Source organism: Salvelinus alpinus, chromosome 35 (assembly GCF_045679555.1).
Source record: "Salvelinus alpinus chromosome 35, SLU_Salpinus.1, whole genome shotgun sequence".
Classification (NCBI taxonomy): domain Eukaryota; kingdom Metazoa; phylum Chordata; class Actinopteri; order Salmoniformes; family Salmonidae; genus Salvelinus; species Salvelinus alpinus.
In genome coordinates, this window is record NC_092120.1 from 12404171 (window position 1) to 12419457 (window position 15287).

A 15287-nucleotide genomic window follows, 5' to 3' on the forward strand; every position below is an offset into this window, starting at 1 on the left:
AAAATTGGAACGGATATGGCGCCACACCAAACTGGAAGTCTTCCGACTAGCTTGGAAAGACAGTACCGTGCAGTATCGAAGAGCCCTATCTGCTGCTCGATCATCCTATTTTTCCAACTTAACTGAGGAAAATAAGAACAATCCAACGTTTATTTTTGATACTGTCGCAAAGCTAACTAAAAAGCAGCATTCCCCAAGAGAGGATGGCTTTCACTTCAGCAGTAATAAATTCATGAACTTCTTTGAGAAAAAGATCATGATCATTAGAAAGCAAATTACGGACTCCTCTTTAAATCTGCCTATTCCTCCAAAGCTCAGTTGTCCTGAGTCTGCACAACTCTGCCAGGACCTAGGATCAAGGGAGACACTCAAGTGTTTTAGTACTATATCTCTTGACACAATGATGAAAATAATCATGGCCTCTAAACCTTCAAGCTGCATACTAGACCCTATTCCAACTAAACTACTGAAAGAGCTGCTTCCTGTGCTTGGCCATCCTATGTTGAACATAATAAACGGCTCTCTATCCACCGGATGTGTACCAAACTCACTAAAAGTGGCAGTAATAAAGCCTCTCTTGAAAAAGCCAAACCTTGACCCAGAAAAAAAAAAAAAAAAAAACTATCAGCCTATATCGAATCTCCCATTCCTCTCAAAAATCTTAGAGAAAGCTGTTGCGCAGCAACTCACTGCCTTCCTGAAGACAAACAATGTATACGAAATGCTTCAGTCTGGTTTTAGACCCCATCATAGCACTGAGACTGCACTTGTGAAGGTGGTAAATTACCTTTTAATGGCGTCAGACCGAGGCTCTGCATCTGTCCTCGTGCTCCTAGACCTTAGTGCTGCTTTTGATACCATCAATCACCACATTCTTTTGGAGAGATTGGAAACCCAAATTGGTCTATACGGACAAGTTCTGGCCTGGTTTAGATCTTATCTGTCGGAAAAATATCAGTTTGTCTCTGTGAATGGTTTGTCCTCTGACAAATCAATTGTAAATTTCGGTGTTCCTCAAGGTTCCATTTTAGGACCACTCTTGTTTTCACTATATATTTTTACCTCTTGGGGATGTCATTCGAAAACATAATGTTAACTTTCACTGCTATGCGGATGACAACAGCTGTACATTTCAATGAAACATGGTGAAGCCCCAAGATTGCCCTCGCTAGAAGCCTGTGTTTCAGACATAAGGAAGTGGATGGCTGCAAACGTTCTACTTATAAACTCGGACAAAACAGAGATGTTTGTTCTAGGTCCCAAGAAACAAAGAGATCTTCTGTTGAATCTGACAATTAATCTTGATGGTTGTACAGTCGTCTCAAAAAAAAACTGTGAAGGGCCTCAGTGTTACTCTGGAACCTGATCTCTCTTTTGACGAACATATCAAGACTGTTTCAAGGACAGCTTTTTTCCATCTACGTAACATTGCAAAAATCTAACTTTCTGTCCAAAAAATATGCTGAAAAATGTATCCATGCTTTTGTTACTTCTAGGTTAGACTACTGCAATGCTTTACTTTCCTGCTACCTGGATAAAGCACTAAATAAACTTCAGTTAGTGATAAATAGAACCTGACTAGAACCAAAAAATTTGATCATATTACTCCAGGGCTAGCCTCCCTACACTGTCTTCCTGTTAAGGCAAGGGCTGATTTCAAGGTTTTACTGCTAACCTACAAAGCATTTACATGGGCTTGCTCCTACCTATCTTTACGATTTGGTCCTGCCGTACATACCTACACGTACACTACGGTCACAAGACGCAGGCCTCCTAATTGTCCCTAGAATTTCTAAGCAAACAGCTGTTGGCAGGGCCTTCTCCTATAGAGCTCCATTTTTATGGAATGGGCTGCCTACCCATGTGAGAGACGCAGACTCGGTCTCAACCTTTAAGTCTTTACTGAAGACTCATCTCTTCAGTAGGTCATATGATTGACTGTAGTCTGGCCCAGGAGTGTGAAGTTGAATGGAAAGGCTCTGGAGCAACGAACCACCCTTGCTGTTTAACATGTTAAATCTCATGTTAAAAGGAACCACCAGCTTTCATATGTTCTCATGTTCTGAGCAAGGAACTTAAACGTTAGCTTTCTTACATGGCACATATTGCACTTTTACTTTATTCTCCAACACTTTGTTTTTGCATTATTTAAACCAAATTGAACATGTTTCATTAATTATTTGAGGCTAAATTGATTTTATTGATGTATTATATTAAGTTAAAATAAGTGTTCATTCAGTATTGTTGTAATTGTCATTATTACAAATAAATAAATAAAAATCGGCCGATTAATCGGTATCGGCTTTTTTTGGTCCTCCAATAATCGGTATCGGCGTTGAAAAATCATAAAATCGGTAGACCTCTAATATCCCAAAAATATGGGGGATTGGAAATGATGCAGACAATTACATTGATGGAAGCAACAATCTATCCGCAATATTAAAGCTGATCCACCCACTAAAATGATATCTATATATACACACACACTTTCTTAAAAGAGTCAGAATTGATCTAAGATGACTCAATACATTTTTCATTAACTTTCTCGTTTCTGCAAAGTTAATATTTTAGTCGTGTAATTTTACATCTAAGATGTTGGTGCAGTATTTCTTAAGTCATTTTTGGGGTATGAAAACAAGTCGTTTCCCGTTGAATGACAAGCACGTAATTGAAGAATCCCTACTGTTGATCAATGACTATAAAAAAGGCGTAGACTTCGGCTACTAAAATTAGGGTTGCTGTGAGAAAGAATTTGCACAAACAGACCAAAAAACCCTGCTCGAAGATAACAAACTAAAACTCCATAAGCACAAACTGTTCCGGATGGGAAGCATCCGGACGCCTTTAGACACTTTATCCTGGTGCCGTGCCTGTGGGAACTACTCTTTACCTTAAAAAAAAAAATCCACTCTGAAATAACAGTTTAGTTACGGTGTCATATGTGATTTGTGCTTACTATCAATCTATTTTTATGGTGTAATATGTGGCTGCCTTAGCTTCAGGCCTGGGCAATTCCAGTCCTCGGGGCCTGATTGGTGTCACTTTCCCCCTATCCCTAGCAAACACACCTGATTTAAACTAATTGCATTTAACTGAAGATCATGATTAGTTGATTAGAGTCAGGTGTGTTAGCTGGGACTGGTTCAAAAGTGTGACACCATAAGGCCCATGAGGACTGGAGTTGCCCAGGCCCGATGTAGCTAGTGCCTGGCAAGACCCACTTGAACTAGCCCTTTGGTGATGGTAACCACGGTGGTTGCCAACTTCATTAGCAGGAGGATTAGGGGAGGTCTGAAGTGAGCATTAGTCACCATGGAGAGGGCCTACTACAATTCCTCATAAGACCTCTATTGGTGTGTGTTTGTGCTGTAACCAGAGACGACAAAGGAGATCTGAACAAACAGAACTACCACACACACACACAGAGTGATCATTAATGACTAAGCGCAACATGACCCTTTGAAAGGGTTCCCTTAATTGAGGCTTGATATAGCTGCAGGCCTCCTGCACAAACTTGTTCGCATTAAATTAAAGTACATTGTGTTTACTCTAGCATATTGGTTGTTTCCAAACCACTTTTCATTACCAAAGAAAATCCTCTTTATCCAAAGTATGGCATGCTCTGACACAGGTAATGTGAATTTGTTGCAAGATTAGCCTAGGTGAGACTAGTGAGTCTTCTACAGATATCATTTTCTCATTGACAACCTCATAAGTTACACATACTACATTTGGAGAACTGTTATGAGACGGAGTGCAAACAAGTGAACTCAAATTTCCCCTCAACTTCCGTCACTACCCTGTGATATCTCCAACTTTCCTCGGCCCAGCAGACGTCAAACAATACCTGCTCTGTGGCTGATTTCCATAGCTGTGTAAAACATGCCTGATTAGATTGTACATTGCTGACCTATGCTTCCTTCCGCCATTGGCCCCCCAACTGCTCCAGTTCTCCTCCTTAAGCTTCAGGGGAAAGCGTTATCTACAATAACCAGTCTGATTCTGACCTTTCTATACATCAGTGACAGACACATATGCAAAAAGAGAAGTGTGGTATTTCCGGGCTTTCGCTCAAATCAGTCATTTTATGGCCTATGTGCAAGAGGGTTTCAATGTCATGTCATTTTAAATTTGCATATCATTTAAAAAAATTGAGACTGGATGCATTACACCCGTGGCACTCGGAGATATACTGCTTTGGTATGCAGAAGCAACTCTCAAGTTGGTAAATTAGTCTGAGCAACAAAGGATGTGGTTAATATTAGCTTCAACTGTTACAACGCTATGATTGTGGTGCAGATAGAGCTGTCAGATGCAATTTGTGGAAACATCTCTAAAGTGTATAAGGAGGTCACAGCCATAATGCAACATTGTAAAGATCTTTGGACTCCTGTCAACTTATTTTATTGGCACCCAACAGGTTCTGGCATTCTTAATTTAATAATGATGTTTCTGACAACTGAGGCTGCAGCGATACAGTGGTGGCCTGCCCATGACACACATATAGGCATGGTTACCACAGAAGCTTCATTTCTAGGAAATAACCTCACAGTGTATGTCCAGGGGGTATGGTGTGAATAAACATGTTTGACTGTGTGTGTGTGTATAGATGACTATGTACAAAACAGGAATTAATTTGTGTATGTGGTTACTTTTCAGCACCAGAAACTAGCACAGTGCAGATGTCACTGCTGTCTTTTCACCCCCACCCCTTCTGAGAAGTAGTCTCAAAGTTGACAGCAAAACTTCTGCTTTCAGACAATTGCTGCCACAAAGTGAATAAAGTCACATTCTTTATTCATTGCAGTCACAAAAGTTGCATGATTTTATCCTTTAATCATATAACTTCAGGAGAATAAAGGAATTTGCCAGCAAGATGCATCAGGAGGGTTAGTGCTAGTTTGTTAGGTGGAACTGCTGTACACGTTTACAGTCCAGACGATCTTGCCTCTATTGAACCAATGCCAGATACCATTTGCAATCTTTAAGCTCATATTTAAAAAACTTATACCTGTGAGCACATTGCATTTACATGGATATAACTTGGAAATGAAACACTTCAAATACAAAATCAGCATAGTCTTGAGAATGGAATTTTGAACTGACTTTAAAAACAGGTTCCCCCTTCCCCCTCCCAGTGCAACAGCCACAAGATTTCCTTAACCAGGAAGTCACATTACATCCACGCAAATGCATTGCCAGGCATGACTGGCAAATCTACCCCAAGGAACAGGAATATGGACTTATGAATTGGGTGTAGGCGAGATGACATGCGTGTAAGGCAATTAAATGCATGTAGAATACAGTCTTCCCTGCTGTAAGAACTTTACATTTTCAATGCCCATAAACTGGGTATACCTTAGTTGAATTCTAAGGCCCTCACTGGTCAGTTCAATGCAGATTCTGCCTTTCTGCCACCAATGCCTGTTTGTACATGTATGACTAATATCACAAGGAATAGAAACAAGTCATTTGAGCCAACTTTATGGTCAGAGGCGGAACTTTGCCATTGTGAAGTATAGCTATAAGCTAGTGCTTTTCCACCTTGATTACAAAAAGTTGAACATTTGCAGATTAATTAACTGTTTTTGTACGGGTCTAAATTCAACTATACATTTATTTCAAAAATAAAATGTCTGTACTTTTTACATTAAATAAAAGCTCCATTTAACAAGTCCATTAAATTTAAGTAGTCAGATGAATATATTTGGAGACCGTTCCGACAACTACCAAATATCCTCAAATGGCCACTCAAACAAAAAAAAAACAGCACCAACACATGATGCGGAAAAAAGCTAACTTGAGCTTGACACCAAAGCACTGTCCCAATTCAGTCCATCACTATAATCCAACAGACTGATGACCCTCTTCTTTGACTAAACAGGACATCATTGGGTAGTCATTCCAATCATGGTGATATTAAGGATTTCAGAGAACTTGCGGGAATAGTCCATTTTCTTTGTTGAAAAAAAGTAACAGATAGTCTTTTATAGTTCAATTCACCTGATCAACATGGCGAGTGTTGCCCCAAGCCCAGCAACTCCAGCAAAGGCTAGGAGGGTGTTCCTTACTGAAGACTCTGGATCTTGCACATGAAAGAACTCTACAAATCCATTCTGAGTAAGAGACAAAAATACAGAGTTAGGTTTATGATTAGCTACTGAACAAGTAGGCTAAATAAGATTAACTGTCCTCATTTAGATTTGAAGATGTGAGCCAATGACTCATGGGCCACATAGAAGACTCACCCAAGCATTGTTTTTGACCAGCCAGTCCCTTTGGTCAGAGAGGAGGTATGTGGCGATCTCTTGGCCCACCGACCCAATGCAGTGTCCCCTGCCCATCTCCTTCAAGTGCTGGCTCACCACTGCTCCAAATGACACCAGGCTGGCGATGCGACCCCAGTTCGTGGTCCCATCACTGAACATGGCCTTGGCCACAGAATTGATGAAACCCATGTCATCGCATCGGTCATCTAAGTCAAGTTTGGCGATCATACCTAAAAAAAAATATATATATTAAAGTCTGAGTAAAACGAACTAACCACATTCCTGATAATATTGCTGTTATTCAGCAAGTTAGCGCATATTGCGCTCAATACCATCTTTAAAACAGACTATACAGATACTTAGCTAGCTAGTGCCAGTGATTAGGATCTATAGAGATGATTACTGTAAATCTACGTACCATTGTATGCGTATTGGTGCTTTGATATGATATCCTTCACCACTCGTGTCATCGTCGTAAGAGCCTTGCTTTGCTTCCAACGAGGCGGAGACAGTCCTGTATAGCCCCCCAATAAGTTGTCAATTAGTTGTCTTGTATCATGTTCCAATACTTCATCGCCCGATGGACAATTCGATAGTTCAGGCCCACATTCTGACGCCTTCTGTCGAGTGCATGGCAAAGAACCGTCAGAGTCGTCATTGTTGCTTCGGTCTGACAAATGATTACCCAGGACGTTGCTTTTCACGACATTCACTCCTAATTTCGTGGGTCGTTGTGGAGTGTCGCTAGTCCCGTTACCCAAGTCAGTATCCACTTTTGACTTCGGTGACGCCCCAGCACATACGGCCCTAGTCTCGCCGAAATAGTACAAAGAGGTACCAGCAGGGTACGAAGAGCCTCCGACGACTCCATTTTGAATATTCAACATCGTAGTTGTGGCTCGTGTAATCGACTTCGACAGAATCATCTTGACTTAACCTTTAGATAAAGAAACAAGAATTTGAAAAATAAAGGTACGCTTCTAGCAGTTATTTTAAGAAAAGCTAGCGCTTAGCTACTTTGTTGCTCAAATATCCCCCATCATTGACTGCTAACTACAACAGTGAGCCCGAAGAGGAAATGACCAACCTTTTGTCGTGTAGTTAAGAGGGAGGGGAAAGTGGGAGGGACTTCGATGACTTTCGACTCTGCCTCCTCCATTGGGTCTCCCCTCTTCCTTGAAGTAGTTTCACAATTCTATCTGGGATGGTTTTCCAATAACATTCAGATAAATACCTCCACGAAGAGAGGATATAAAAAAGCATTTCTCTGCATTGAGCAGTACAGATAAATAACACATTTTTATGTACACTTTGATGTAGCCCTTCAGAGACCATTGATAGTGAATGCGGAGTTCTCCTGTCCCCTAGTGGCCAATGACGGGTATAGACTCATTTATCAACATAAAACGGTGATCCTAGACTTTGTTTGTCATTTATCAACATAAAGTGGCGGTATCCTGCCCTGTGCGGTTGCAAAGATTACTGTAGCTAGAGACAGTTGGTTGGTTATTGGTTTCTAATGTAAACTTCACCAGCACTGGTGATCAAATCAATAATGTGAGAAGATAATTGAAAATAGCCAAAAGTCATTCATATTCATGTAAAAGTTTATTTCAAATACTGACAAATTTGCTCCACTACTTCCACACAACAAACATTATTAGTACTCATGTACTTTCTAATTTCTTAAAATCAATCTTTTGTTTTGTCTCCAGCTCCACAATACGCATATCCTGATGTAAACCCCCAGTTATTGGGAGCAAGGGTGCTCCAGATATCCCTGCAGTCTTGGGCCAGGATAAACTTTTGTTGTAGTTATGTAGTGATGTAAGAGAACACTAAAACATCTTTACTGTATGCAAAACCAAAAACAGTTTCAGTAAGCAGCACACAGTCATTTTAATTTGTTTACATTCTGGCACATACTTATGGTTGAACAGGTGACATGGTATTTTAACAAACCCTGCTATACCCCTCATTGCATCGCTCCATACAAAGCCAGACAGTGCACAAAAACATAGCAATCAAGAATTCCTCTGTTGTTTCAACAACCTTAATTTCAGCAGCATATCCAATTATATTATGACACTTTTTAAGCCTGCAATGGCAAGCTACAATTATTTAGGATTCTGCACGGTCTTTCTGTTCAAATTCAAGTAACAAGTTGGGGTCAATTAAATTTAAACTCCTGCTGGCCAGTTCCCAAAATGGATTGCATTGAGCATGGGTAGAATTTCAATTCATATCCTAATTGAAATGGAATTATACCCCCAACCCTGGAGGGGTTAGTCAGTCTCCAATTGGCAGACATTATTCATGGTAGGAGTGGGTCCAATTGTTTGAATCCTGGGACAGGCTTTCTTTATAGGGTAATATCTCCGTTTAAGATTTGTCATCGACTGAATCAGCAGCATTTACACATTCATATTATACAGATTAAGATCTCTGTCGTAAAAAAAAGAAAAAGATAAAGCAGAAGTAGTGTATTCACCGACAGGAGAAAGGAAACATTGAATCAGAGAACTACAAGTAGTGAATCAACAGAAAGAAAACAAATCCTCAACCCCCAAGTCTATTTACACCCGCTGGGACAGAGAACAGCAGCACATTCATACAAACCCAGACAAACACACTATCTTCTTCCCTGCAATTTGACACAGATCCGTGTCTAATATTCAAAAGCTGCCAAGATGGGAGTGATCAAGTGTGTATTTTATAATTTGTGTGGAGTGTGTGATACATTGAGATAGGACGACTAGCCTTTACTTTTGTATGATTTATCTAACACACCTCTGACCATAATTACTTTGCAAGTTGAGCCATCCCAACAGGTGTGAGCAGGGTCAACTAAATACACTCACACTTTTCCCCCTCTCCTCATGTCATAAAATCCCTTCCCTTTGCCATGTGTCAAGTGAGCATATCTCTAAAGCGCACTGTGTGTTCCAGTTAGGTCTGTGTGAGCCCGGGGCCAGTCAGGGTCAGTTTATCAGGTGGCCGACTGTTTACCCCATTACTGACGTCACAGATTTTTATATTTAGAATGTCAATACGTAAGGCTATATGCTTTAGCAGTACGCTGTGAGGCTCCTGCTACGTTGAATTTGAAGGAGAGACTGAGGAGAGGTTTAGCAACTAATGTAATTGGGAACTAGGCAGTAATCTTCTGTTACTGGAAGAGTTTCTCAACAGGAGCTGCCATTAACAGTGAAGAGCCAGATTGTAGTAAATGGCTAATGCGTGACAATGAACAAACAACCCATTATAAAGACACAAATCATACCAAATGTCACATTTCTCAACACAATACAGAAATATACACTGAATTGATCCCCTACAAATAATTTAGGCTTTTTGATGTGATGTAATAGCCACAGAACTGAGATTTAACTTGAGTATTATACAGTTTCTTATTTTCCCAGCCTTAAAACGATACATGGGTATTTAGTTTGCTTTGCCATTGCTTTCGCCATGGGCAGCCTACAGACAGTGTGTGGATTGTCAGGACATTGAGAGGGAAGGATGGAAGGTGTGGAGAGTGACCATGGACATTCCAGGGCTTCATTTGGTTGCTTGCTACTTCCTATCAGTCGTCTAACCCCTCCAGATTTGCACATTTTGTTACATGTTACAATCATGCAGCATATTTAGAAAAAGAAGAGCAACAGGGAGTCAAGAATTAAAGCGACATGAGCAGAAAATGTGCAGTTTCATATCCGTTCGTTCAGGTCAGCGTGGACGACCTTGGATTTTTGTTTGACAAAACATGAGATAAAGGAAACCTCAAATCAGTTTCCACATTTCCCTCTGATTACCACTCCATTCCTTTGGATACTTCACCATGGTTCCCTTCCCTCCCAGATTTGGTGTGCAAGCAAAATACGCAAACATCTACCCCCAGCTTTGACGAGAACACAACATCGAAAAATGTAGAGCGATCATGGTTCCTAACTCCCTCGTCAACAACATATTTTGGTGTTGTTCGGGATGCAAAAACGTACTGTACATAATACAAAGTGCATTAAACTCAGCCTCCCCGATGGCACATCTACTTTATGTACCTCTGAACACCAAACCAAGACATAAGGGAGGCGGTAGAGCAGAGTGCACAGAGAGCAGAGCTGTGTGGAGAGATGGTAGAAAAGGTCCCAGCTCACCTCCCCACATACAAGCAATATGTACTGACTTTCACAGCTCTCCCCGATATGTTAAAGCCAAGTGAAGCCTGGAGATGACTAGGGGGGGGGGACATTGTTGGGGGACAGGTGAGGAATGTTAGCTGGGGGCCTAGTGGATGCGTGGAGGCTAGGTTAGCCTGCTAGTTTACTGGTCACCAAGGAGGACCTCCTCTGGGGCAGGTCCTGCGGCGTGGGAATGTGGTCCCCTGTGACGAGGTTCTTGTCAGGGCCCGCCACGGGCAGCTGTTTGTTCTTCATCTTGGCCTTGGCCATGTTGTAGTCACCTGAGTCAAAGTATTTTTGCTAGGTGGGGGCAAGAAAGAAGGAATTCAATTCAGGTTGTCTGGAGTAGATCTGCTAGTTAAAGTTAATAGGCAAGTTTCCATTGACGCTGGTTTATTTGCCAAAAGCAATGCCGCAAAAAAAAAATCTTTGCAACGTGTCATATAGGAGAAACGTTCTAAAGATCGACAACATTTTTATCCATTCAACAGGGGTGGATTTTCTTTTGTCTAACATTATTGCGACAAATTATAAATGGAAACAATGTTTTTGGAATAGATGGTGATTGTCGAATCATTTTGAAGGTACGTGGGGCATGTGATGTCACAGGTAACTATAAAGCTCCACTCCACATTTAACTCTAAATGCCTACTGCTTGCAAAATCCATTTATTCAACTATAAAAATAATGTTTCTTTGCAGGACAAGGATTGTCCTGACTTTCAAGAATGCCTAAATTGTTTCACCTTGCTTTTCTGGTTGGCTGGATGCAAGTTTCAACATCCAATTATTTCAGATTTACAGGAGTGCAAGTTTCACCATGGCGATACATTGACGATACATGAGAATTATTAGAATATCGAAATATTAGTCAATTATTGCATTCTATGCATGCTGGCTTTCCCTGGCTATACCCGAGACATGAAACAGATATGTAGGAGGGCATAGAGGCTGTGCTTTAATACATTGACGACAATTTGCCTAAATGGGTAATGGAAACACTTCAACCACTATATTGTTAGTTGACACTGTAGGTTTTCGCGGAAAAGTATTTTTTTTTTAAGGTGCGAGGTCATTAAGTATAGCTGTTTTTAACGACATAAGATAGTTATACGGAAATGCACCGTAGCAGGTAATTGTCACATCTATTTTCTTTGTGAACATTCTAAAATGTGGACAAAAAATTTAAATAATATCACTGGACAAGTTAATTTGAACATAGCTACTGCCACAGACACACCAAGGCAATCTGAGATGCTCATGAATGCAGAACGTATTGATATGTCTTAAAGAAGACTATTCTAAGCCTATGTGATTTCCTAGTCAAGTGGTCAACAAGGGTGTGTAGGCGTTTGTTCCAGCCTAGCACTTCACTAACATGTTGAATCAAAAGCATGCATTATCTGTGGCTCGCCGGGAGAAGCGTTCCACCTACCCCTTTCTGTAGCCTCTTCATGAGGAAGTCGGAGCCTCCAGGCTTCTGGCCCAGGCCGGGGTACTTGGCCTTCAGCTTTACCTCTTCGCCCTTCACAAGGTTGGCATTCTTTTCCTGAGAGTCCTGTCCAGACAAAGAAAACATTTCGATGTGCCGTCATATGGGTGCTACTTGCAAGGAATTTAGCTAAAGAGGAGAAACATCTAAACAATAGGCCTATGTAGCCTACGCCTATCATAATGTCAGCCATGATGCGCAGAGAAGAACAAGCATAGGCTTTTAAAATAGACATTCTCCATTTAACTGTCCAATGCCTTGTGATATGCAGTAACATATCCTGATGCCTAGTCACCTTACCTCTACAATTATCTACCTCTATTACTCCAGTATCCCTGCACATTGTAAATATGGTACTGGAACTGACTGACCCTGTATATATTATGCTTACTTACTTCCTCGTGTTCTTATTTCCATTTCTTGTGTGTTTATGTTCTACCTTATATATTTTTTTGTATTACATTGTTATTGATTACAGCATTGTTGGGGTTAGAGGTTACAATAAGGACATTTCACTGAACTTGTGAAATTAAAACTTAAAACTAATAAGAAGGTTATAAGATGGTCTGATGATGACAAAACAAAAAGATTACTGGGCTGGCACTGTGCTCTTCAGAAAGGATTGCATCTGAATCATATCGCTTAACCCTACTCATATTCAGCTGTGAAGTGGGCTAACGCCATGAAAATGACTTGAGGGAGTTGAAGCGTCTTCATAGTGAGTCACTCTCTGTATGCGCTCCTGCAACACTATCTCTCACGCCCTCATGGTTGCCTGCAATGAACAACTCACACAGAAGACGAGTGTTATGATTGAGTAAGAATTAAGTGACTAGAAAGCCGTTCACATCCATTATTTCCCCCTCTCATACACATTTCTTCAGCTGATGATGACAAAACAGCCTTGTTACCAGTTTCCCCATCACTGACATGTTATTGGTGCCATAAAAACAAATTGTTTTCCCCTCATGAAGCCGTTTGTCTGCAAATATGTACAAGCCAAGTGTGGCCTTACTTTGTGGTTATTGAAAAAAATATTATACAGAAACAGGCCTTGAGTAATTGCTGACCAAAGTCTAGGTACACAGAGCTTGCAGAGTGGTTCTAGTTTTCACATGACACCTTCATGCTAAAGCTTTTTGTAAGGTGTAAGCCTATGGTTTACTGGAGGCAACTCCTGCACTAGACAAACTGGTTTACCCTTTACTGCCAGTGTGGAGTCCATGGACAGATGCCAGTGGAAAGTAGGTTAACAAGACACACCTTGTTATTGCCCACAGTCCAGATAGACTCTGAGCAGAAGTCAGCAAAACATTCTCTATTGGGGCAATTCCACAGTAACAGAGTTAAGCTGAGACTGATTTTTCACTTTAAAATGTCAAACAAAAACCAATGATTGCAAAATTAAATAAACCATACAACTCTATGCAGAAGGACTACTTTCAACAATTTCCACATTTTTTTTTTACAAAAAAAAGAACAAGTACTTGCAGAACAGTGCAGATGCAAAGTTTGGTAACAGAATGACAGCACAAACACAACCCGTCATACTGTTTGTATCTGCACTGTTCTTCAAGTAAATGTGTTTTTGTCAATTATTTGGTGGAAACTTAAAGTAGTCCTTGTGGATGCATGCTTTTTTAACTGTGCAATCATTGGTTTTTAGTTTGGCATACATTTTAATTGGAAACATCTGAGTCTCAGCATCACTGTTAACATGGCATTGCCCATTGTTAACTTACAACACATTGTTACTTATCTGGCTAAATAAAGCTAAGAAAACATTGAGAAACCCACAAAACACTGCAATTGAAGTACATGAGAATATCTGCCATTCCATGTAGAGGACAGTGAACGCAACGCTAGCAGGGGCAGGGACAATAAGTGACTCAGGGTAGAGAATCCGATGAACAGATTCTGTTGCTGGTTCACTTGGATCCATAACAAAAATGTAAAGGTTACTATATTCAGCCCCAATGAGGGACAATGCAAGAGTGGACAGGATACTTTCCAGTCCCTCAAACAGTTCCAAACTGCTAGACTAGACCAATAGTAGCTAGCTACCATGAAATGTTATTTTCTCACATGACCGTTTCTCTTCTTGTCATTGTATCAAAATACCATTGTATTATTAGCACCCATTATCATTGATAAGACAAAGTATAGCATCAGTAACTTCCCTATGTAGACATGCTAGTCAATGCATATTGATATGACCGGTGGGTTTGTCAATAGACCTCTGACCTTCACCAGCATCCACTCAGGATGCTGCCTGTACAAGTGCCTTTTCATCAGTGTACTCCATTTGATAGATGTCACATATTGGCCTATATTATATATAGCTAAACCTAATATCAGTGCAACACTTTAAATAACATTCACAAAGTATAGGGGACTGAAACCGAGTATGAATCAATAGATCTAGCTTATACATCCTTATAAGCTTTGTGTGACTGATCAGCTAGCATATAAGTGACTGATGATTGACCCTGGTTTCCATTAAAACGCAGATTTCAAAGGATAGGCTACAATATTATTGTTTGCATGACAGTATCGAACGCCGGTAGACTCAACCTCAACTACTGCTGTGTCAGGATAGACCAATGAGGCCCAGGCATATCTCATAACCTATGGACCAGTGAGCCAATTGCACAAGGGAAAACTCAATAAATAACTCAATAATACAGTACCTATGTTATTATTGATTATCGGGAGACACGTACATCTTACTCAAGACCTTTCCAAAACATTTATACACACTGTCATTGTTGGTAAACGAGACGTTTACAGGTTTGATGCTATAACGAAAGCTAACTAGCTAGCAATCAATTCAAACACGTTACTTGTAACGCGTTACAACAAACAGAGCTAGCGTTATGGCTAACTGACAAACTCAAGATAGTGTCACGATATTAAACCCACCTGTTTTTCATCCTCATATTCCATCTGAGTATCTGATAGATTTTCGGACGACATTACGCAGCTCTAATGGACTGGAAGTCCGAATTGCTTGAAAACGCACGTTAGAATGTATGCAGGGGTGCTCCTCGCCTCCTCTAGCTATTCCACTGCTAGCAAAATCTAACCTGCCTCTCGTGAACAAGTCTCCTCGATAAAAAAAAAAAGGCTAAATATTTTCTGACGCCGTTGTGTGGGATTGCCATTTGTGACAGACATATACAGTAACCAATTGTATAAGGAAACACGTTGTATTAGATACCAAGAGAGCCAATGAAATGCTACTACTCGTAGAGAGATGCTGATTGACAGGGCTGTGTCCAATAGAGTGCGGATATTCAATCTGTGCGCAGCGTTGCATCAAACTACACCAACAACAGAGCGAATT

At 40.5% G+C, this 15287-nt stretch overlaps 2 protein-coding genes across 2 annotated transcripts; both read right to left on the reverse strand.

Annotated features, from left to right (window-relative positions):
- Window positions 1-4780: 4780 nt before the first annotated feature.
- Window positions 4781-7423, reverse strand: LOC139564393 (induced myeloid leukemia cell differentiation protein Mcl-1 homolog). Its single transcript, XM_071383883.1, has 3 exons — window positions 6688-7423; window positions 6249-6499; window positions 4781-6116 (listed from the first exon to the last, which is right to left on the reverse strand). The coding sequence occupies exons 1-3, from the start codon at window positions 7193-7195 to the stop codon at window positions 6000-6002; spliced, it is 876 nt and encodes a 291-aa protein (XP_071239984.1). The 5' UTR covers window positions 7196-7423; the 3' UTR covers window positions 4781-5999.
- A 432-nt stretch (window positions 7424-7855) lies between these two features.
- Window positions 7856-15036, reverse strand: LOC139564395 (alpha-endosulfine). Its single transcript, XM_071383884.1, has 3 exons — window positions 14864-15036; window positions 11885-12007; window positions 7856-10750 (listed from the first exon to the last, which is right to left on the reverse strand). Exons 1-3 carry the CDS (start codon window positions 14915-14917, stop codon window positions 10580-10582), a joined length of 348 nt encoding a protein of 115 aa, XP_071239985.1. The 5' UTR covers window positions 14918-15036; the 3' UTR covers window positions 7856-10579.
- Window positions 15037-15287: the final 251 nt, after the last annotated feature.